Source organism: Coccinella septempunctata, chromosome 5 (assembly GCF_907165205.1).
Source record: "Coccinella septempunctata chromosome 5, icCocSept1.1, whole genome shotgun sequence".
Taxonomy (NCBI): domain Eukaryota; kingdom Metazoa; phylum Arthropoda; class Insecta; order Coleoptera; family Coccinellidae; genus Coccinella; species Coccinella septempunctata.
The window spans coordinates 31,776,564-31,800,622 of record NC_058193.1 but is presented as its reverse complement, the minus strand read 5'-3'; the positions used below and the strand labels follow the sequence as shown (position 1 = coordinate 31,800,622).

The following is a 24,059-nucleotide window of genomic DNA, read 5'->3' as shown; positions in this document are numbered from 1 at the left end:
GCCCTCTGGGTCTACTTCAAATCAACAACTCGTACAAGTTCCACTATGAGTTGACAAGCTAATACTACACTGCGCAAAAAAATTAACGCACATTCTGAAAATCTCAATTTTAATGAAAGTTAATTCTACATTGACTTTATAACTTATTTTTTATGTTCTCTCGGGAAGGTTTTGAACGAAACAAGACATATTAAATGGAAGAAAAATTCAGGATTTCACCGAATCTTATGTGAAAGAAGAGAAATGAACAATTTTCAAAATTCTGAAATGCTAATAAGTGATTTAATACTTGGTATTTCCACCCCCGAGCGTTAATTACAGCTCGGCAACGAAGGTTCATACTCAAAATGAGTGATCTTAAAATGTTCTGATCTAATCCTTCCCAGATTTCTCCGAGTTGGATTCTTAAGTCATTAAGAGTAGCTGGATGATTTTCTGAACTTCTCCGCCTTCTATTGAGGTTGTCCCAAACCTGCTCAATCGGATTGATATCTGGACTTCTTGCTGGCCATTCCATTCGAGAGACTTCAACCTCTTCAAGGTACTCCTGAACGATTCTCGCACGATGGGGTCTGGCATTATCGTCCATAAAAATGAAATTTTCACCAATGCATGGGGCAAATGGCACTACATGCTCTTCAATAATGTTAGTTATATACTTATCAGCATTCATAGCTCCATTATCAACGACCACTAGGTCTGTGCGAGCAGTGAAAAATATTCCACCTCATACCATAATCAATCATCCCCCGAAACCAGTAGTATTCAGGAAATTGCACTGAGCATATCTTTCATGTGGACGTCTGTATACAAGGGAACGTCGATCACAATGGTAGAGGCAGAATCTAGACTCATCTGTGAAGAGAACTCTTTCCCAATCGGCCTCTTCCCAATGGATATGCTCTCTCGCAAAATCCAAACGCGCCCTTCGATGGGCTGGGGTAAGAGCTGGGCCTCTTGCCGCGACACGAGGCCTTAAATCATATTCTGAGGCGATTTCTTATTATCTGAGTGCTAATTTGCACCTCATGAGTTTGCTCAAGCTGAATTTGAAGGAGGCGAGCGGTTGCAAACCGTAACGTTCTTGAATGGCAGTTGTTGCCATTCAGGTCTACCCTGTCCTGGTCTTCGGACATTCATACCTGTCCCCCTGAATCGCTGCAACATTCTGGACACACTTGTATGGGAAACTCCCAATCTTTCTGCAATTCTTGTGCATGTCCACCCTTCTTCTCGCAAAACTACCGCTTGGGCACATTCCTCTTGGGTCAAATTGCGTGTTTCGCGTTGCATAGCGATCGAGTGTAGAAAATCAAACGAAAAAATAAGAAGAAATACATACAGCTCAGCAAATATACCTGTTGGAAAAAATCATAGTTCGCCACTGTATTGCTATCAAAAAAGTGTCTGTATAATGTTTTCATTTCAACATCCTAGCACAAACAGAAACGGATATAATGACCAAAGTTGAAATGGCCCAAATTTAAATTTTGGCCTATAACTCAAAAACAAAAGAAGATAGAGGAATGCAGTTGATGGCATTATTAGTTTCTCAAAAAAAGACGACATGAATGGTACATTCATTTTGCTCTTTCTTGTTGGGTTAAAAGGTTGTAATTCAGGTATCACCAATTTTGCCCACCCTGTACATTAGATCTCTTGGAAATTTGGGAGAGATAAGGCAAATAGATCTTAATTTTTAATGAATGGCCCACTCCGTACACACTTGTATCATAATATATACCATTATTTTTCGAATGTTTCATAAGTAATTTTTCAACCCCTAGAATTGGTCCACTGTGGTCAGAGCTGTGAGCATCGTAGACGGTTTACTATCGGTTATAATCAACCGGAAATATGTAGAAAATCTAGGACGTGGTTATCCTGCGATATGCGCTATAGTTGATGCGAACCTCATCACAATTACCTATTGATCGTACGGCAATGAAGGGTGGGGAACCCCAAATCCTGTTAGTGGCGTACCTTGGGGGCAACGACGTAAGCAGCTGCAATGACCGTTGGCTTGTCACGTGTGCTCTATCACCCCGTCCCAATACTCCCAATCAGACAGGAAATAATACCACACCGGCTCGATTCTCGTATGCTCGTTTTTGGGGGATCAGTACAAACATCCGTTGCGAGCGCATTTTTTTTTCGTCAGAATTCGCAAGCGTGAAGAGGCCTGCAGCGGTTCTACCTACTTATTAGACAATTTCGTCATTCATTCATCTTTATTAGCGGGCAGTTTCGTAACGTAACTTGTTTTTCGAGAGATTATTGAATTTGTAATAGATTGGTATCTAAGAATCGAAGGCAGGTCGGTTTATGTTCGGTTTTGCAGATCTTGAATCGAATAATGCCACTGGCACTGGCAATATTATGTTTTTATCGATCGAATTCAATTATGCAACTCCGTCGGGAAGAGGGTATATAGGGTGAGTCTTTGACTCTTAGTCGGATTTGTACATACGAGGATGTATTGAAAAATTCTTAGCCTACTATAGAACCAAACAAAATTTCAATGTCAAAATATTTTATTACTCAACATATTCTCCTCTTAATTGGATACATTTATTACAGCGAACCTGCAACGTCTGTAGACCTTTCAAAAAAAATTGTTTCTTCTTGCTCTACAAACCAGACCTCCACAGCTTTTATTACCTCCTCGTTGGAAGAAAACTTAAGACCTTCTAAACTTTTTTTCAGTCGAGGAAAGAGATGATAGTCGGATGGAGCCAAATCTGGTGAATAAGGGGGGTGTTCTAGTAATTCTACGAATATTTTGCATGGCAACATCAATCATGATTACTCCATGGCAATCCCAAATAACTGAAGCAAAAACTTTTCCAGTAGATTTTTGGACACGAAACTTCTTAGGTCTTTAACCCTTTCAAATACAGGTACTTGATGATGGCTGGATACTCCAATTTTTCGATTTTCACAATTTTGGTGGACATCTTCTTTCTTTTAATTCATTGCGTAACTCTGGTTTACTTTTTTGACCTCAAACTTCACACTGACACTTCTAATGAGTTATTGTTCGTTGCTATGGTAACGCAATATTATTTTTATACATGAAACTGTTCCAGGCTAACTAGATATTCTGTGTATGAACACAATTCTTCTTTCGAATCACTTCAAATACAGGGTGAGTCTTCGATTTGTACTAATATTTTAACAGTAGATTCTTGAGGTCAAAAGTGTTTCTTTTGACCTCAAGAAGAATATACTGTTAGAATATTTGTACGAGTCAAAGACTCATTACTGATTGCCTATGACAGTGATAATCTCAATGAAGTTATCGAAAAGTGTGACACTGTTTGGAATAACCAGATCATATTTATATTTCCTACCAGCGCACCATCAGAAAAGTGAACAAGTTTCAAACCGGGCTAGAATTCCCAAAATGAAAATAATAAATCAGGACATGACGTCCTGTATCTTAATCAGAATCTCTCGTATACTCTCTGTAGCACCACAAGAACGAGATTCGACATTCTGTTTGACCAGATATCCGTGAGGCAATAGAATATAGAAAGGCTACCGTCGATTTTCAACAATTTCAATTTTCAACGTGAACACACGTGTACATTCGTTTTGTGGTCGCGCCTTAGGCGATGCAGCTCAGAATGAAGAATTCCCGTGACATGATTCATTTGTATTTCTTATTATTATACCAGTTTCTATTCGACTTGGCAGAGGCCAATTAAGTAGATATGTACATGGGTCAGGTAACATTACGACTAGGCGATAATAAGATATCATCATTTCTTTTTTACAACACTGTCTACCACATGTCAAAGTTGGGGAAAATATAATCGAATTTTTTGTGGAGTTGTTTTGGGAGACGAAACGTTGTCTTGATGTTATAAGTAATGTCATCTCCATTGGCAGATGACCATGACAGCTCGTTAAGTTTGATGGAACCCCACCAAAAATCCTAAATTTTCCAGGAAAATTTGTCCTTACTGGCTGTCTCAAATTTAGAAATTAATATAAAAAATCCCCTGCTGGGTGGTTTGACATTAAGCTTCATTCATGTTCAGGAATCGTTTACAAAATTGTTTATTGTTTTCCCTTTTTCCTTCCCTTCTATCCAGTGGAATTTTCCACTTGCCATTTGGAAGCTGGGTTTTCGAGGAAACAGAGATTTCCCAAGCCTCTAAATCAGCTGATTTTCCTCTCTTGTATCTTCTACTCGGTGGTTACGAAATTAGTGCCTATACTCCATTCACTTTTATTTTAGCACTCGGTTGGACATGGAAATTTGACACATTTCACTCTGTATTGTACGAAAATGTGGGGTTATGAAGCTTGTCGAAACATTTTTGGGTTTTAAATCAACGCTATGTTGCCCGTTTTACCTAAAAGTTTCTTTTATTGCGTATTTCATCACAATGTCGAATCTCTTCGGAAAATATGTGACGAACATAATTGAAGTTTATACAAACTGATTGAAGGCATACCAAATCCAGTTATTTGCATGGAAAATACAAGAGATCAGTATAATATCATAATATGCACAAGCTTGAGGAGAGTTAATGTTCGTTATCTTCTTTGGCTAAAGTTTGAATACGTTACATCAGTTGTAGATTTCAAAAATATAAACCCGAAGATGAAATGCATATGATGCAGTGGTTGGGATTGGGTATCTCTCGAAGGAATTAACAGATAATCACAAGAATGTTAAATTCTTCAACAAAAATCATCTTGCATCAATATAAGTAAAAGGAATTAAAGGAAGATTCAAGTCCAGATTAACTTCACCTTTGAACAAAATTTCACATGAATAAACAATTAACAGGACAACTGGCTCGTATTTGTGGCTGTTCATCTTAATACATTCATGTAATAATAATAATTAGGTATTTATTGGTACCTTATGACATTCACAATGTATAGGACAAGTCAAATGAACAATAGAAAAATCAATTTTCGGGAACTTATTCTATGATGACATTAATCGAAAATCCTGTAGTAAACTTTTCACATTAATTCACTGAAACATGGAATTCTCAAATGCCACCACTTTTTTGGGTCTCCCAATAGAAGGAAATTCTTTGTCATCCTCTTCATTCACAATCTTTCTGATTGTGGAAATATTCAGCTGAAGTATAAGTCGTTTAGATTCAGATGAAACATTATATAAATTCTCTTACATTGAATATGTTCGCTACCGTCTGACGTATTGTGGATTTTAGAATATCAGGGTATAAATATTCGAATGAGCGGACCTGAATTCTAAATAGCACTTCCTGAAACCCTATCTCTTTTTTCAGTCACTTTCTGATGAAGCTTGGTATCATCTTTCTTGATATGTCAACTCGTGAAATATTTGAAGCTATTTGAAACTTTTCTCATGGAGACACCAATCTCTACCCCACTTCATTCAACTGGATTTGTGTATCAATGCTTTTAGTCAAAGGCGAATTGTGAGGTCAATTTTTTGATGGAACTTCAACAGCAGAACGTTATTAAAAAGAAATTATCACAGCGTCTATAGGTGAAATGGGCACACAAACACAGCTTAGAAACCTAAGGTCAAGGGCCGATTCTGAAAAACATTTCCAAGACTACTTTTAGGAACAAAAATTTTCTCCAAGATCGTGTGAACCTACATAAAACACCATGATCATTTGAAGAATTGAATTTTTCAAATACCTCTTCGATTTGGATCAACTGAAGACTAGAGTCATCAAGAATCGCCTGTTAAATCTTCTTAGTTTCATGGCAAACCTATGTGGTTCTTCGAGAAGAAAAACTATTACATATTTTTATTTTCTTCTCAAACAAAAGGGTGGATCATCAACTGAATTCCAACCAAGAAGAAAAATAACATCGCTCCACCCATTTTCGTGGCCTCATTGATAACCAACACCCGAATAGCATTCAGCACATTATTCATTCAGATAACACCTCCATAACGATTAACATTTATTCATGGAAATAGGAACGATTTGCAATTTGCGTCGTGATTGTTCTCCACAGACGCCGCGGATAATGACAAGTGGAATCGAGAAAGGAATCGATTATGTACTCGATTCTTCTCTGCCTTTGTAACGTGATGCGAAAAAGGCTCTGTATATTGCGAAAAGGGACGTTTGTAAATGCTCGCAGAACGTTGCATCGGAATGACGATGTCAGTTACAGGATGGATCAACTAAAACACGGCATATTTATTATGGAAAACTCTTCGAAAAATCTGGGGATCTATTGTTGCCAACGAAAGTGCCAAAACACATTCTACTGGTTCAAAATACATTCTACTTGTTCAAAAACCAAAGATAGCTGAGGAATTGGAATTCCATTGCGACCAAAAATAAAATTTGCTAATATCGATTGTGCGTCTAGCTCCGGTCTAGCTATAGAGCGTGTTTTAGTTGGGACAGCATGAAATGCTCGAATGCTTTTTCCTGTGAGAATCTCCATATCTCTGCCTTTGTTAAGAACGAGAGTGAAGAGTAAATTCCTCTCGCGTTTATATGGTAGGTAATATCGTATATGATACGGTCTGCTAAACCACGCATTGATGATAAGTATTGTTGTGCATTGCGTTATATGAGATCATTGTCGATTTGCTATTATACTCAATCATTTCATTTATGAAGATTCTAACTTTAACTTTAACCTACGGCTACACTCAAGTTATTATGTATGTATAGTAATGAAAATGAAACTGTGGTCTTGCAGGATTCCAACTACACATCTTCCAAGAAATTGTAGTGGATCCTTGAAACGCTATACGAACAAGTACAACAGTTGTCAAAAAATGTTCAATTGAATCCTCATACAGGCAATGAGCCTTTGTTCAAAATAGAGTAAGCAATAAAAATTGTTCAAATGCTTTCGAACAAACTCATGCTGAAAAGTCTTTACAAATCAAGGATTCATCCTGTATATATCCAGTTATGATTCCACAAGGTCATGGTCATATTTCACGTGGATACAACCATGTATATCTTCATACCAACAAGTACATCCAGCATGTTCTCATTTTTCATGTATAACTTTCAGTATACCGCCCACCTAAGCTCCATGTAATAGATACATTCCTTGAATTAATAATATCCCCCTTCTTGTAATTCTAATTTCGTTTTCTTTTTCCAGGTAAATCGACATCATGCCCGTCCGATAAATGATTCATGCGACATACCATCGCCAGCTATGCGTATGTATACTCTTATCTTGTTCGTGAAAAGTTTACCAATAATATTTTCATCTGAAAACGTGATTCGTTAATGGTCAGAGCGAGTCGAAACAATAAACGACGGAATTATTGTTATTTCAAGGTTGGCACCTTTGTTAAGAACTATTGGAAGTTTGTAAATTGCTGGCCGTCCTGTTGTACAAACAGACTCTGATACTACATATCGTGATCCTCTGTAGGTGTCATCTATCTCCCTTTAAAATGTTTGCCTTCTTATCCGGGACACCCTGTATATTGTGTTATAAGACCATACAGAGGACCATTTTTTGGGAGTTAGAAATGGACACTCAGACATCTTTTATGCATAGAAGATTCTGAGATGCTGGGTGTTTCTTGAAAAAATAATACACTGCGCAAAAGAATTAACGCACATTCTGAAAATCTCAATTTTAATGAAAGTTAACTCTACATTGACTTTATAACTTATTTTTTATGTTCTCTCGGGAAGGTTTTGACGAAACAAGACACATTAAATGGAAGAAAATTGAGGATTTCACCGAATCTTACGTGAAAGAAGAGAAATGAACGATTTTCAAAATACTGAAATGCTGATAAGTGATTTAATACTTGGTATTTCACCCCTTGCGTTAATTACAGCTCGGCAACGACGGTTCATACTCAAAATGAGTGATCTTAAAATGTTCTGATCTAATCCTTCCCAGATTTCTCCGAGTTGGATTCCTAAGTCATTAAGAGTAGCTGGATGATTTCCTGAAATTCTCGGCCTTCTATTGAGGTTGCCCCAAATCTGCTCAATCGGATTGAGATCTGGACTTCTTGCTGGCCATTCCATTCGAGAGACTTCAACCTCTTCAAGGTACTCCTGAACGATGCGCGCACGATGGGTTCTGGCATTATCGTCCATAAAAATGAAATTTTCACCAATGTATGGGGCAAATTGCACTACATGCTCTTCAAGAATGTTACTTATATACTTATCAGCATTCATAGCTCCATTATCAACTACCACTAGGTCTGTGCGAGCAGTCAAAGATATTCCACCCCATACCATAATCGATCCTCCCCGAAACCAGTGCTATTCAGGAAATTGCACTGAGCATATCTTTCATGTGGAAGTCTGTATACAAGGGAACGTCGATCACAATGGTAGAGGCAGAATCTAGACTCATCTGTGAAGAGAACTCTTTCCCAATCGGCCTCTTCCCAATATATATGCTCTCTCGCAAAATCCAAACGCGCCCTTCGATGGGCTGGGGTAAGAGCTAGGCCTCTTGCCGCGACACGAGGCCTTAAATCATATTCTCTGAGGCGATTTCTCATTGTCTGAGTGCTAATTTGCACCTCATGAGTTTGCTCAAGTTGAATTTGAAGGAGACGAGCGGTTGCAAACCGTTGTCTCAACGAAGAAACTCTCAAGTAACGTTCTTGAATGGCAGTTGTTACCCGTGGCCTACCCTGTCCTGGTCTTCGGACATTCATACCTGTCTCCCTGAATCGCTGCAACATTCTGGACACACTTGTATGGGAAACTCCAAACCTTTCTGCAATTCTTGTGTAGGTCCACGCTTTTTCTCGTAAAACTACCGTTTGGGCACATTCCTCTTGGGTCAAATTGAGTGTTTCGCGTTGCATAGCGATCAAGTGTAGAAAATCAAACGAAAGAAAAACTATTGATCACTAGAATTGATCGAGAACAACTGATTTTAGAATGGAGCCAATACATTCAAAATCTGATAATATCATCTTCTTTTATTCCTGCTGGGAAAAAACATCTGTATTGAAGAAAACCGTTGAAAGTGGATAACATATGCTTGCATAATTCTGATAAAAATAATTATCATTGAGGACACCTTCAGTTGTAGAATAAATTTGAGATTTCCATAATGTGCGTTAATTTTTTTGCACAGTGTAGATCACCAATAACCCATAATTTCACAAACATACTGAGATGCTTATTATTCATTGCTCGAAGCGAAGAAAAAAACGGACAACAATAAGCTAGAAAAAATTACTACACGATAAAGGTAATGCTTTATTGAATAGACACTTTCAGCTTTATCGATACACTTTCGAAGGCACTCAGTTTTTTCCATAATCTTGGTCATTAGTCAAGTCGTTAACCACATGTTATACCCATGAATCACACACAAAAGATTATGTAATTTTTTTTCGTATCTGTGCATCTTTCATCAAGTGCCTCACAAACATTGCACCTACTCTGTTCCAATTCTTCAGCTTTATCGCCTCTCCTAGATAAACTGAATACATATCTTTATTAGATCACAAATTCCTAGGCACACAATGCTTGCACCTATCAGTAGAAACCAACGAGAAATAATTGAATCGTCCCTCTATGTAAAATTGTCCATGAGTAGGATACCTTTCTGGACCCACTGAATTATTTGAGAATAATAAAATTACACCGGATTTAACGACCGTCGAAATGAATACAAACAAAGCTCAGAGGGCCATAATCCTTGGGACACTCCAACATTTCTATTGTGAGGTCGGATACCAAGAAATTCGTTTGTGGGAGTACCCCCTGGTTAGCTCACGATACCACAGCGTAAGCTCTGGAGACACCTAGGGCCAAGCAGAACCGTATTGCACGTATTTGCCACATGGACATTTCGTAATTTTCAATTCATTGTCCTAAGTGATGATTCTATCCCAAGAAAGTCACGGTATAAGAATAGTTAACTTTTCATTGAGTATACGGAGATTTCTGCAACTTACAGACATTGGCGGTTCCAGTATTGATTTTAGGAGGGTGGTATAATTTTATATTTGAAATTTCTCCCAAGTTCTCAAAAAGTAACTCTTCTAGTAATAAATCTGAGAATTTCATCCATCTCGGCGCAACCGTTCGGTCTTGACGAATTTTTAACTGAACCCAGCTTTTTCAGGATTTTTCGAAGGTCAGCATTCGACTCGTTTATCTCTCGATAAAAGTAACCTTTGATGGAAATGTGATACATATTCTAAAAGAGCAACTCTTCTAGTGATAAATCTGAGAATTTCATCCATTTCGGCGCAACCGTTCGGTCTGAACGAATTTTTAACTGAACCCATATTTTTCAGGATTTTTCGAAGGTCAGCTTTCGAGTCGTTTATATCTCTCAATAAAAGTAACCGTAGATGAAAATGTGATACATATCAACATTTATCAATAAAATATTTCTATTTCTGAATAACAAATGCTTTTTGGACGTCGGTAAAAACCATTTCTATAATAATTATAGCCATCCAGAACGCTAATCTGGGAGTTTACTTGGAAAAACGTACAGCAGAGGCTAAGAATTACATTTAGACACAGAATATCGACCTTAAAAATGCCATAGCCCACTTGACGAATTTATTTGAAACCAAGACAGTTCGAGGGCCTTTCTGTAAACCAAAACAGCGCAAAGCACCAATAAAAACGCCGACTTCAACGCTCATTCAAAGAAAAATACAAATTCCGTTTATTACAAGTGGATGCCAAGTACCACCACGAAGCGTTTTTACGAGCAGAAAGTTGGTACTATTGAAGCGTTTTATTGCATAGATTTCAGACTGAGGCGACGCATCCTGTCAACTTGATCCGCCGTGAAATGAGGAATTTCGAAATGCAACCTTAGTACGTACCTGGAGCGACCGACAAAATTACAGACCAATACTCGTATTGTTTCGTCTGAGCCTTTGTCAAAGTATCAACTCGCACCTCATTTCCAGAAGATTTAAGGATTGGAATTCATAAGCTCTCTGGTCACACTCTTATTGTTTTCTTTGGTTGGCGCACCTCTGTTTCGTTTTTTGGTAGGCAAATGTTCTGAAAGGGATGAGAGGAATCCAAAGAATTTCGAAGGGTTGCAATTTTTACATTATAAGTGAGATATCTACTCTAGATGACTTAATATTCTTAATATTTCAAAATGTAACCAAAGTTTTTTTAATTGTGTGTCTTCATTATTGATGAGATAGGGGAGTAGCAGAGGATCATATATGGTCCTCTGATAAGTCAGATAGGGACACTCAAATCTACTAGTTTCTGGGATGTTCCCAGACAATCATAGAAAATTCCAACCCCTATAATTTCTAAACTGGTGAATCGATTCAGATGATATTTTGCAAGCTCTTCGACTCTTCGAGACTCTCAAAAGAATCCTGAAGCGAAAATCAAGAAAAAACAGTACTGGATCATAAATTTTTACGCTAGAGTACCAAAACATCCCTTTGTGTATAAAAAGAATTTCATTCTCAGTTTCGCGAAGAGAAGATAAACCACCAGGGAAATCAATGATCAATTATAGTGGTAGAAATTTATGTATTGAGAAGAGTCATTTGAAAACAAAATATCTCCATTTATCATTAAAAAATCAAATAATCCATATAATTATCATAATAATCGACTGATTCCAATGATTTTTTGAATAATGGGGTGCAGGAGAAGAAAATGCTGTCGAGAACAAAGCATTCAATTAGTATTACAAGCTTGCAAAATACCATCAAAATGAATTGGACATTCTCTGAAAATATTGAACTGACGCGACGTGGCCAATACTACAAATGGAATCCATAACTAAACTGACAAAACTGTATTACATAATTTTCATCAGCATAAGTTGCAGAGTTGTCCATAATCGAATTATTTGCTGGAAATGTACTCCTCTTTGCTGAAAACGATCTTCTTCTGACAGATTCAAAGAGTTATTCAAAATGAAAGGATCGTCGTCATTAATTTGATGAATTTTTTCAATGATACTAGTCTTCAGTTGTTTCTTATTAAAAATAGGTATTTGAAAAATAGTATTCGTGAAGGAAAATTGATGCTTATGAGCCGATACAAGTCACTGATCCACCCTGTACAGGGTGGGCAAAAAAAATGACACATTTCAAAGATTTTTTCAGAGAAACAAAGAATGGTGAAAACCGTAGCCTCCAACGATTCTTCGTTTTTGATTTAAGCAAAAAAATTAAATTTTGACGATTTGGAAAAGTTCTCATAACTTTTTTGTTTTTGAAGTTACAGATCTGAAACTGGAAACTTCCTAGGCTCTTTTATGCGTAGAATCTACTGACAAAAGATTTTTTCCCAATTCAAAAATTACAAATTCAATAAAAGTTTGCGTTTAGAAAAACCAAAGTTCGTCTAATGATTCGAAATGAAAAAATATTTCGAACTTGTCATTGGATTCTACGTAGGAAAGTGCATGTAGAAGGTTCAAGTTTCAGATCTGTAACTTCAAAGACAAAAAAGTTATGAGAACTTTTCGAAATCGTCAAAATCTCATTTTTTGCTAATAAATCAAAAGCGAAGAATCGTAGGAGGCTACGGTTTTATTTGTTTCACCGAAAAAGAGCTCGAAAATGTGTCTCCCGTTTTTTTCTAGCTTTTATAGTTCTCGAGATCCTCTCAGTAGACAACGAATTTTGCCCACCCTGTACTTACAACATTCGCCAAATTCAAAAGCGAATCGACTTAAAATGAGTGCTACTGTTCTCAAAAACAGGAAGCATCGGATTAGCTTCTTCATTAATCATCCTCTAGCTATTACTACCATAATAACTGTTCGCAAAGACAATCAACAATCATCTTGCCGCAAAGAACATTAGAACACAGGATAGATTGAATGCCCTCAGATCAGGCAGCGGAATTTTCAGGATTATCTGATCATTTTTACCGTTTCCCCGTTCGATTCTGAAAGTATCAGAATAGGAATGACTGAAAATTGCAAAACGCGTTCAGGTCGTTTTGGTTGCGTGATAAAGTTTAGGTTATCGAAGTTCTCTGAACCCATTCACTTCTGTGATTTCTTTGTAAAGTGTGCGATAACTTGTGTAAAGTGTCTACCTTATATGTGTGGACTGCATAGATGAGTGTATGAAAGTGTACACTGCGAGAAGGCCAGGTGGTACGTTGACAATGCAGCTCATAGACAAACTGTGCAGCTCTTGGCTTGATTTGTTATACCGGGGGGGGTATTTTCCCGGCGATGCTTGTGTTGCGATCTCACTACACATGGTGAATCTTTGACTCGTACAAATATTTTATCAGTAGATTCTTGAGATCAAAAGAAACACTTTTTTCTAATACCATTTTTTCCTATTCGGCCCTGATAAAAATATATACTTATACTTCATTCAATTTTATTTTAGCAGTCGGTTGGCCATGGAAATTTGACACATTTCACTCTGTATAGTACGAAAATGTGGGGTTATGACACTTGTCAAAACATTTTTGGGTTTTAAATCAACGCTTTGTTGCCCGTTCTACGTAAAAGTTTCTGTTATTACGTATTTTATCACAATGTCGAATCTCTTCGGAAAATATGGGACGAACATAATTGAAGTTTATACAAACTGATTGAAGGCATACCAAATCCAGTTATTTGCACGGAAAATACAAGAGATCAGTATAATATCATAATATGCACTAGCTTGAGGAGAGTTAATGTTTGCTATCTTCTTTGGCTGAAGTTTGAAAACGTTACATGAGTTGTAGATTTCAAAAATATTAACCCGAAGATGAAATGCATATGATGCAGTGGTTGGGAATGGGTATCTCCCGAAGGAATTAACAGATAATTACAAGAATGTTACATTCTTCAACAAAAATCATCTTGCATCAATATAAGTAAAAAGAATTGAAGGAAGTTTCGAGTTAAGATGCAACTTCACCGTTGAACAAAAATTTCACATGAATAAACAAGTAACAGGGCAACTTGCGCGTATTTGTGGCTATTCATCTTAATACATTGATGTAATAATAATAATTAGGTATTTCTTAGTACCTTTAGACATTTACGTTGTAAAGGACAAGTCAAATGAAAAATAAAAAAATCCATTTTAGGGAACTTATTCTCCGATGACATTTATCGAAAATCCTGTAGTAAACTTTTCGCATTAATTCACTCAAACATAAAATTCTCAAATGCCACCACTTTTTTGGGTTTCCCAATGGAAGGAAATTCTTTGTCATCCTCTTCATTCACAATCTTTCTGATTGTGGAAATATTCAGCTGAAATATAAGTCTTTTAGATTCAGATGAAACATTATATAAATTCTCTTACATTGAATATGTTCGCTACCTTCTGACGTATTGTGGATTTTAGAATATCAGGGTATAACTATTTGAATGAGCGGACCTGAATTCTAAATAGCACTTCCTGAAACCCTGTCTCTTTTTTCAATCACTTTCGGCATTTTCGTAATGAAAATTGATATTAGTTGTGGCAACGGCGTTATGACATCAACGACATGAGTTAGTTTCTTCGAATTTTTGGTATTTTCATGGTAAGTAATGGTCATAATGCGAAAACTGGAAGACGTGGGTGATATCTTGTGTTCGAAAATGATTCATGAAATAAATGTAAAACTATATTCTGAAATACATTTCATTCGATGAAACCGTTCGCGAGATAGAACCAAAAATAATTTTTTTATGGTTTTTCGACAGCCTGTATCTTTCAAACCGAGCCGATTCGAAAAAAATAGTAAAGGAAAAAAGTGTATCTTTTGGCCTCAAGAATCTACTGTTAAAATATCTGTATGAGTCTAAGAGTCACCCTGTATTTCATATTATATGTTCTGCGCGTGAATAAAAGCGTGATTGGAAAATTCAAATAGGTACGGGGTGTTCCGAATTCGATGCTCATTGAGAGCAAAATGTCATCCGTTTCAAGATGTTCAGATTTTCGACTTCAAAACTGAAACAGTCATTTTTCAGGAACGCCCTGTAACTCGAGAATGAATCAAGATATCTATGATCTGCTTTCTGATATTTAATTATTTCGAAAAAAGAAATAGAGGGTCCTTGAAGATTTCTTCTCTAAGTCTTATAATTCTCGAGATGCTCTACACATGACCCATTTTGTGGATTAGTACCTATACAGTGCGAGTATGGCAATTCTTTCTTATAACTATTCTGTACAGTAACTCAATGAAATATGTAATTCAGTCAGTTTAAGAATGGATTGTCAAGGTATTTTTCTATTCATCTTTTATCAAAAGTCCGCCTTCAATCTCTTTCTTGAAAACTTCATGAATCAAATATATAAAATTCCCAGATGTCGTATCTGAAAGTTTTCAAGGGGAGATTATAATTTTTTTTGTAGCTACTCATCCAAGAAACATTTTTTTCGATACATCGCAAATATTCTAGGTTCATTTCGTTTTTAATGCGATGTTTCATGAAGGTTTATGTATAATATTTTTATTATTTCCACTCCTCACGACAGGAGATACGCAGGTAAGCACAGAAAGGAAGCAGGTGCATTGTTTCTTGTTTCTCTTCATTTATTACACTCCCTCGTCCCTGCCCAATCACCCCTCCCTGCCTCTGGACAAAGAAGAAGAAAGAACTCTCAGATAGGCACGGGCAATCCACCTGTTATTCTTTCTCTAGCTACCTGTACAATCGTCTTTTTTTCCTTCGCTCTCTGAAATTCCCATAAACCATATTTAGGGCTCCTTTCTCGAAGGACCATTCAACCTGTTCGCTATTTGAATTTACCCACGATTTAACACGTTTTACTGATATTAGTTCTCAAAGTTGATCAATTGTCTAATGATTATTCGAACAATCTAAACTAAGTTGATAATGTAGTAGGTTTATTTGGGATCTGTTAGCTCCAAGCCACAGTTATTTATTAATACGTTTCTCTATCACATGAGTATCTTATTCACACGTTTCCTCAAGAGAATCGATACATGCCTCATCACCTAATGAAGTGAATTGACGTGTACAATAACCACGCTTTGTCCTCCTATCTATTTCTCTTCCTGGAAATCTTGATTATGACCTAGATTACGAAAACGAGTCAAAGATTGCAGTTATCAAGACCACACGACAATTTGAGGTACTATTCTTCCTTTTCAACAAAATATTAACGCCTTGAGGAACAGTGAAAAGCTTTCCGATCATTTTTATATTCAATTGTCCATTTTCAAAACGTTGGTAGATTTGAGATACAACCACTGGATAGTCTTATTCAAGGTAGGCAGTATTTTCAAACGCAAACTATCAATCTACAAACGTTCGTTATGTGAACCACCTAGCTTTTATCGATTTTATGCATTAGGGTGAATTAATTCGTGGCAAATTCGATAGAGTCAGGCACAGAGGGTTGTACCAGGTCAACAGCATTGAGGTAGGGTATAAATACCCTTAGTTACACATTTTCGTTGCGAACTGTTCGTTTTTCTAATGTTAAGTGAATTCTGGCGATAATATAAATTTTTTATGATTAATCTTAGGCGTAGGTACTGAATACAAATAATATACTCATTCCTTGTCATTAAAAAGACATGAACTAATTCGAAAATGAAATAATTGAGGCAGTTTAAAAATTGAATAGAGTAGCATCTTATCGAGTTAAGAGTCTACGTATGAGATCTTCTGCCCTAGAAATAAAAATTTCAACTCTCCTTTACTTATTTTCGCGTCAACGCTAAACGAAATATGGGATAATCTGATGGTTCGAATGAAAGAAGATGGATGCGCATTCTTGAAATGCTATATTTCCCGATGATAGTCAATGAACGTAGGTTGATGAAAGAAAAAGTCCAACCAAGGCGACACTACGCCTATAAATAAATCGATAAGGTGATACCGTGGGCGTTTTACAGTTTCAGACATGGAGAAATGTTATTACATTATTCGCATAATAATTGTTGAATGGCTCTCTTGATATCGTCAACCTCTGCTACCGCATTTAATTTCTCAAGACATCCCGAAGATTCGAAGATTTCATTTCATGGGAATCTGTGAAACGTCGCTATAATTAGTGCAAGACACTGGAAAAAAGTTTTATAGTGTCCAGAAAATGTAACAGAAGACAGAATATTCCACATAGAGTAAAAGGCACGTATTATTTTCTCTACATAAAAATAAGGGACCATAAAAATCGTTTTCCCCATTGTCTTCGCTGTTTATGGAAAAACGAGACCGCCACTATTTTGCGTTTTATAGTAAAACGCCCGATTTTGCTCCGCGCATTATCGTTCAGAACGTGATTTCTCGACAAACAACCTAATTTCGCGTTTATCTCACCAACCCATATGGTAATTTTCACAATCCGAAGGACTGACTAATCATTGGTCACATGCCGACAACAATGCCTTACGTAAATGGTAAACATTGTTCGATTAATATTTGTTCTTTGTGAATGAATCACTGTTCTAGGCTAATTTGCAATTTCCACTCATTGCGGTGTGATCATGTGTTCAGAAACCTACGATTTATTCGTTTATCCGAATTACTGATATCCTTCGTTGCAAGGATTTTGAATAATAGTGTTTGAGGCTGTAGCGCATTCACCAAAAAATCTCACCTAATGAAGTATTGGTGGATGCGCTATCATTAAGTGTTTTTGCAACGAAACGATTCGATAAAGAAGTTGTTTCGCTACTTGATCTATGGGTCATTTAACCGACGACTTGTGGGAGTTCCTAAACCAATATCGCATTACGGTTAATGGTTATTCCGGTAGCGTATAACATCAAAGTATGCATTGTTTTCTGACGCATTCACACAACGACGTCATTTGAACGGTTATCTGAAATGGTTAAATGACGCCATCGAATCAAATGAAACCCTAAACAAGGAAACATGAACTGCCATTCATAAAAGAACTTATCGAATATGGAAATGTGATAAAGTACTAGCATCCTTACTGTAGTGAAGGGACTTTTATATAAAACTCCATAGAGGTTTTTGAGAGTGAATTTTGTTGTTGCTGGGATTGCTTCTTTCAAAAATCAATTATGTATGTAGGTCCTTTCGTTTGCATAAAAAGTGTAGCACTTTTCTACACTCAATTTGATTAACACCAGTGTAGAGGAATTGTAGTTTATCTACACATAGTCAAAAGGAGATGTAGATAAACTACACCTCCTCTACACTGGTGTAAATTCAATCAGCAAGCGAATACTAAAATCGAGTTTAGAAAAGTGCTACACTTTTTATGCAAACGAAAGGACCTTGTGTTATTATGTTGTTTTTTTTTTTTTTTCATTAAATCAAATCTCATTGTACTAGGTACCCTAGAATGTTCAAGACCAAATATTGAAATGATGTACATAAATATTTTTAGCAAAATCGAATAAAATATCATTACCATGAATTTCATTTGATCGAATGATGACAAAAGAGCGTTTTCCACAAGAAAAATGTATTATACCATCTTACAGGGGTCATTCTGTGGAAGAAATTAATCTGAATAATTAATAAACGCCTGTGAAAGAATTTTTCCTATTTTTCATACAATTCTTCCAGCACTCTTCGTTTGTATTTGAATATATTTTCATTGCTCACGCGTAAATCAAAAATTTCTTCACCAGGAATAGTCATTTCATTCGTCTTAGGTTTGCGTTTACAATGTTTCGAAGATTGCTTATATTTTTCTACCATTCACCTTCATTATCAGATTTCATCACTTTCGAAAATGGTATCACATATTTATGAAAGAAAAGAATAGGTCCCAACATCGAAAAATATTGTCGTTTCCATAATTCCAAAGAGCTTATTGGAATGATCGTATGACTATCAAATTATATTGACAAGATTGCCGCAGTTTGCATGAAGGCGAACAAGTCTGATACCAAAATGACAAATTTTGCAGACAAACTTTGAAAATACTGAACTTGTACGTCTCTCTGAGAATAGGCTTAACATAATACTTGCCGATTGAGGATGGTCTGTATAGTGTGTTGCCTACACGCAAACTAAGGCGCAACATTTGCTCGCACGGGGACTATATCAATGTCAGGCAACAATTCGTACACGGAGCTTGTATTTTCAGTTGCATCGTATTGAAGATAAATCTTTCAACTATTTTCTTTATTCCAGGTGGGTTTCCGAGTAATTTCAGGTCATACCAGTCACGTGAGTAAAAAGTATACATTATGTATAGGGTGGGAAAAATTCGATAGAATTGAATGGTATCTCGGAAACTAGGGAGGAATGATTACGAAGAAAGTTTTTAATGTCTGAGAGTTTAAAATTTTAAATGATTACACCTGTTTCGCAATTATTATGGCATCTTCAGTACTCGGGTATGTGAATCCTCATCAGTTTCTAGTTCAATTATGGATTTTCACAGAGTAGTGGCCACGTCAATTCAAAACATTCCGACTACCGAAATATTATAAAAATATTTTAAAATGCGTTAGTGTTTTCTACCCTTTCAGGCTGTTCTTCTTGAAAATGATTGGGTTTAGAGAGAGTACCTCTTTGAAACAAACACTCCTTTTCGGAAAATGAGGTTTTCAGCTGCAAATTTACATCTTGGGAGAAGGTATTTTTGACAGGGCTGTTTTTGTTGAAAAAATGTGCAGGGGAAGAGATATTTCGTTAGATGATTGATATGTTGGTATAGTTTTTCATATTTTTAAACGTACTATTTGTTCTAGTGGTGTTTTCAGGGGTTACCACATCTTGAAACTTCTCGCAGGGTGCAAATTTGGAAATCTCTTATGATATTCATATTGGACCACATGTTCTGCCCGAAATATTTATTTTTTGGCACAAGGAATTACTTCCTGGATATTTATCGCATCTTTGGTTCGGTTTGGTCGCATGTTGAGTTCCTTTTATGTGCTCTAAATATTGTGCTCGGCTCTTAAATTCAAGAGGACTAATCTACTTTTTTATCCCTCCCCACATTCCCACGTTCTGTCCGACTCTTTTGATTCGGAACGATTATGCTCCTCCAACCACTGTATTCACTCCCATTCAGGGCTCTCAAGAAAACAGAACACGCATCCGAATTACGTAGTAGAAGGTATTCATTGTACTACAACCTCTCAGCTTCTTGAAAGACGTCATTGTTCTTACGCCGAAAATAATCAACATTCTAGATGTGTGGTAGCGTGAAGTATGCGTCCTCAAAAGATCACTATCTTACCGATTACCTTTCTGAGCAATTAATGCAGTTTTCATTGTCGGTTCTGCATTTGTACATCTCCTTTCTGTTTCATGGAAGGAATGTGATTAATTATTGTCGCTTTCACTGGAGTTTGGTAGGAAGTTGACCATTAGAGAAAAATTCGCAGGATATCCACATGGAGATTTATATATGTTGTTTTAACCAGTTTTTTTAGGTGGAATAGTAGCTCATTAACACTTGCCTCCTCACCTTCGAAAAAAAACCATTATCATTTCATATATACTTCTTCAATGTTCAAATGACTCGAGCTTGTTTTTAATTAGAGGTATAAAATTGAGATCTCAGTTTTATCTTCCTATTTATTCGCGTTCATTACAACTTATATGATGAACATGTCCCACTGCATGCCATATTTTCAATGGGAGTGGATATTTTTTCGCAGTATTTCGAAATATTTCTGACTCTTATACAGGGTGTCCTGCGCAATGGTCGATTACTCTAATTCTATTGACTTTACAAAAAAGAGTTTCAAATGAAACTTTCCTCTTTTTGTAGAGCATCTCCTAAAATTATTTAGAACTATTCAAAGTGTTTCGTTTCTTTTGCACAGCTATCAACTTCGTTATTTTAAATGGAACATCCTATATATTTTCACATTTTTGAATTCCTTGTTAAATTTGAATATAAGTTTGATAACACAACTATGTCTGAATTCTCAACGGTTTTCAAGAGATTTGACTTTTTATTAATATGTATTTTGACAGTTTGAGGTACTTACATAATGGACTATAGCTCCGTCCCTATTTTATGTAATTGATTCAAATTTGGACTGTGTCTAGTCAATAAATGATACACTAAAAATTGTCTTTGTAAATAACCTTATTATATACAGAATCCACGAAAACGTAGATCCATTATCGAAACAGAAATTCATCAAAATCTTCATTTTTTTAAATGGCAACGCATATTTTTTTTCCTTTCATTATTTTAATATTTTTTGTTCGCTTTTAGTTGTTTCAAAGGATGAACAGAAAAAAATATGGGTTGCCATTTGAAAAAATGAAGATTTTGATGAATTTCTGTTTTGATAATGGATCTACGTTTTCGTGGACCCTGTAAATAATATGGTTATTTCCAAAGAAAATTTTAAGTGTATCATTTATTGACTAGACACAGTCCAAATTTGAATCAATTACATAGAATAGGGACGGAGCTATAGTCCTTTATGTAAGTACCTCAAACTATCAAAATATTAATAAAAAGTCAAATTTCTCGAAAACCGTTGAGAATTCAGACATAGTTGTGTTATCAAACTTATATTCAAATTCAACAAGGAATTCAAAAATGTAAAAATATATAGGGTGTTCCATTTAAAAAAAGAAACAAAACACTTTGTATAGGTGTAAACAATTTTAGGAGATGATCTAGTTAAAAAGAGGAAAGTTTTATTTGAAACTCTTTTTTGTAAAGTTAATAGAATCGACCGCTGTCCCTGGGCCCAGACACCCTGTATGTTTATACAGGGTTGGACATAAGCCTGGAATAAAATTAATATTTCTTCAAGCTTTAACTCAAATTCAAACGCTGGCAACCAAATTGAGCTTTTTTTCCAACCCCTTATCTGCAACCTCATCCAACTTCCGTGTTTCAAATGAAAACATATATCATATAACTGGTACTATTTGATGTTATTGTTCAAATTCTTCCCAGAAAAATCTGAAAATATACAGTTGAAGAAACGTTTTCGTGCATTGTATGGAAATATATCTGACACTCCTGACTCACATTCATGAACACAACAATAATTCTTACCTGTGTTTCTTCCATCTTATATGCACTCTGCTGGCATTTTCCTTGGAATTCGATCTTCGATTTTAATCCTCACGATGATAATTAATAGTTAATTATCGTAATGCTCGTGTCGGTTGCATATCATAACAACTCGTGTTCAGTCGATAGTGTTTACTGTCGCGAATTAAGAATATATTAGACTTCGAGGAATGTGGTTGGCCAGGAAGTTTATTAGAAAGATAATAATTTGATTACAGACGGGGAGTGACTTTTCCCTGTCGAGAAAAAGGATATTACAAGTTGAACGTGGTAAAATGTGCATGTTTTGCATCTGGTAAAAACTACTTTCGAATAACAGTAATGCAGAGATTTGAAATGTAAACGATAGTATGGATTTTTGCGAATATTATTCCTCTGTATACTTTCATCATCGAGTTTTTAATAAACTCTGGTTGTTGAGTTTCAATTTAAACCACAGCAGCGTTGAGAGCTTCAGAAAGCTCCTAACTTTCTTTAGGAATATACTCGACAGAAATCTTTTTTCGTATATTTCCTTTTAGAAGATGTTGCTCTTTTAGAATAGAAGTTTCCAAGAAGTTTTCCTTTAAACTTATAGGTTATATAACAATCAATTATAAAGACATACAGGGTGTCCCAAAACTAGTGAATCAAACGTCACAGCACGATAGAGTAGACCAAATATGTATTATCGAATGAAACCAACATTATCAACGAAAATGTACCGTTTCCAAAATAATCAGAATTTTATCAAAATACCTAAAGTTGCCGATTTTCTAACAATTTTTCTTAATCACAGGGCCAGTTTGTGAAAAAGGATATCGATTTTAAATTATATTGAACTAAGATTGTTGTTTTATCTCCCCTAATTAAAATTATTGTAGTTAATCGATAACCTAAGTAAATGTAAATCAAAACAATCAAACAATTGTTTTTTCTACAAGATTTTTATTACTCAGAATAAACCCCGTCTATAGGGGTGATAATATGGGAGAAAAACGCTATCCTTAACCACAAATTGGCCTTGTGATTGAAAAAATAGTTCGAAAATCGGCAACTTTAGGTTAGGTTTTTTCAGAAACGGTACATTTTCGCTCAACTAATGTTGGTGTCATTCGATAGTATTTGATCTACTCTATCGTGGTGTGACGTTTAATTCCCTAGTTTTGGGACACCCTGTATAATCAAATCCCTTTCGATTCACACACCATGTTCTCATTCAGTTTGGTCGGTTGAGAAAAATACTTCTGAAGAGATGTTCTGCTCTTGGATTAGACCATAAGAGGAAATTGCGACTATAAGTCGTATTGATCGGAAAAATATCACAAAAAAAATTGCTTGGCATTCCGTTCCAGCAGTTTCAGTCTGCCACTCCTGCATTGTTGAAGTTGTCGACTTCCTCTCACATCGCATGTTTGAATAGGATGGCGGATTGTCATGTGTGCTGTACGTATTTGTATGTCGTTGCACAATGCATGGAAATATGAGTTATTTCAGCGATGTGTACACTGTACACTATGCCCGATGTTGAAATTTAGGATTATTTAGTTTCGCTATCCTACTCGAACATGAGAAAGCTGTTAAAGGAATTGTTCTGCGTTATTTTCGTATCTCGCTGATATACCTAATTGCGATTTGTTTGTTTATGGTTAGTCAACGTACAGAGTGTTCCAAATTCGATGCTTTTTCGTTACCGTGTCAGGTTAATGGAAGGGGAGATACCTTGGACCATAGATATAGAGACATGGACTGTGCCTTCCCTTCCTATCTATGCATGAAAAAAGGTCAAAAAAAGTGACAGAGAGAAACGCACGTCGGGTATGCAGTTGTCTTTTTCTAGAATTTTGATTGGTCCACACTCATCACTATGTGAACAAAAAGAGAGACACGTAAATGCCCGACGATCATTTCTCTCTTTCTATAAAAAAGACAATTTCATGCTGACATTGCTCAGTCCATGTCTCTATGTCTATGCCTTAGACCCTCTAGAGTACCTCTACCAAAAATTAGACCTGTCTATAGGGGGAATTGTCTAGGACAGCCTGTCCTGTCAGAATAGTAAAAAAAAAAACGATCATTGTACATACTCGAGCGTTTCAGATTAAGATATATGTGGTTAATTAGATGTTGAAAAGTAAATATTCTCTTATTCTGACAATTTGATCGTGACGAAAATGTTTGGGAGAGCGCCAAACTTGCAAAAAAAAAAACG

The 24,059-nt window shown here is 36.1% G+C and overlaps 1 protein-coding gene across 3 annotated transcripts in view; it reads left to right on the top strand.

Moving 5' to 3' along the window:
* The window catches only part of LOC123312845 (partitioning defective 3 homolog), a 73,525-nt gene that overhangs the window by 11,170 nt on the left and 38,296 nt on the right, over positions 1–24,059 (top strand). Inside the window, exons 1-2 of one of the 3 annotated variants that reach the window (XM_044897377.1) lie at positions 7,121–7,168; positions 19,000–19,035. The exons of the other annotated variants lie outside the window; for them this stretch is intronic. Coding sequence (XP_044753312.1) covers positions 7,136–7,168; positions 19,000–19,035 — 69 coding nt within the window. The 5' untranslated portion in view covers positions 7,121–7,135. Of the gene's footprint in view, positions 1–7,120; positions 7,169–18,999; positions 19,036–24,059 lie in introns of those variants that run through there. 3 annotated transcript variants of the gene reach the window in all.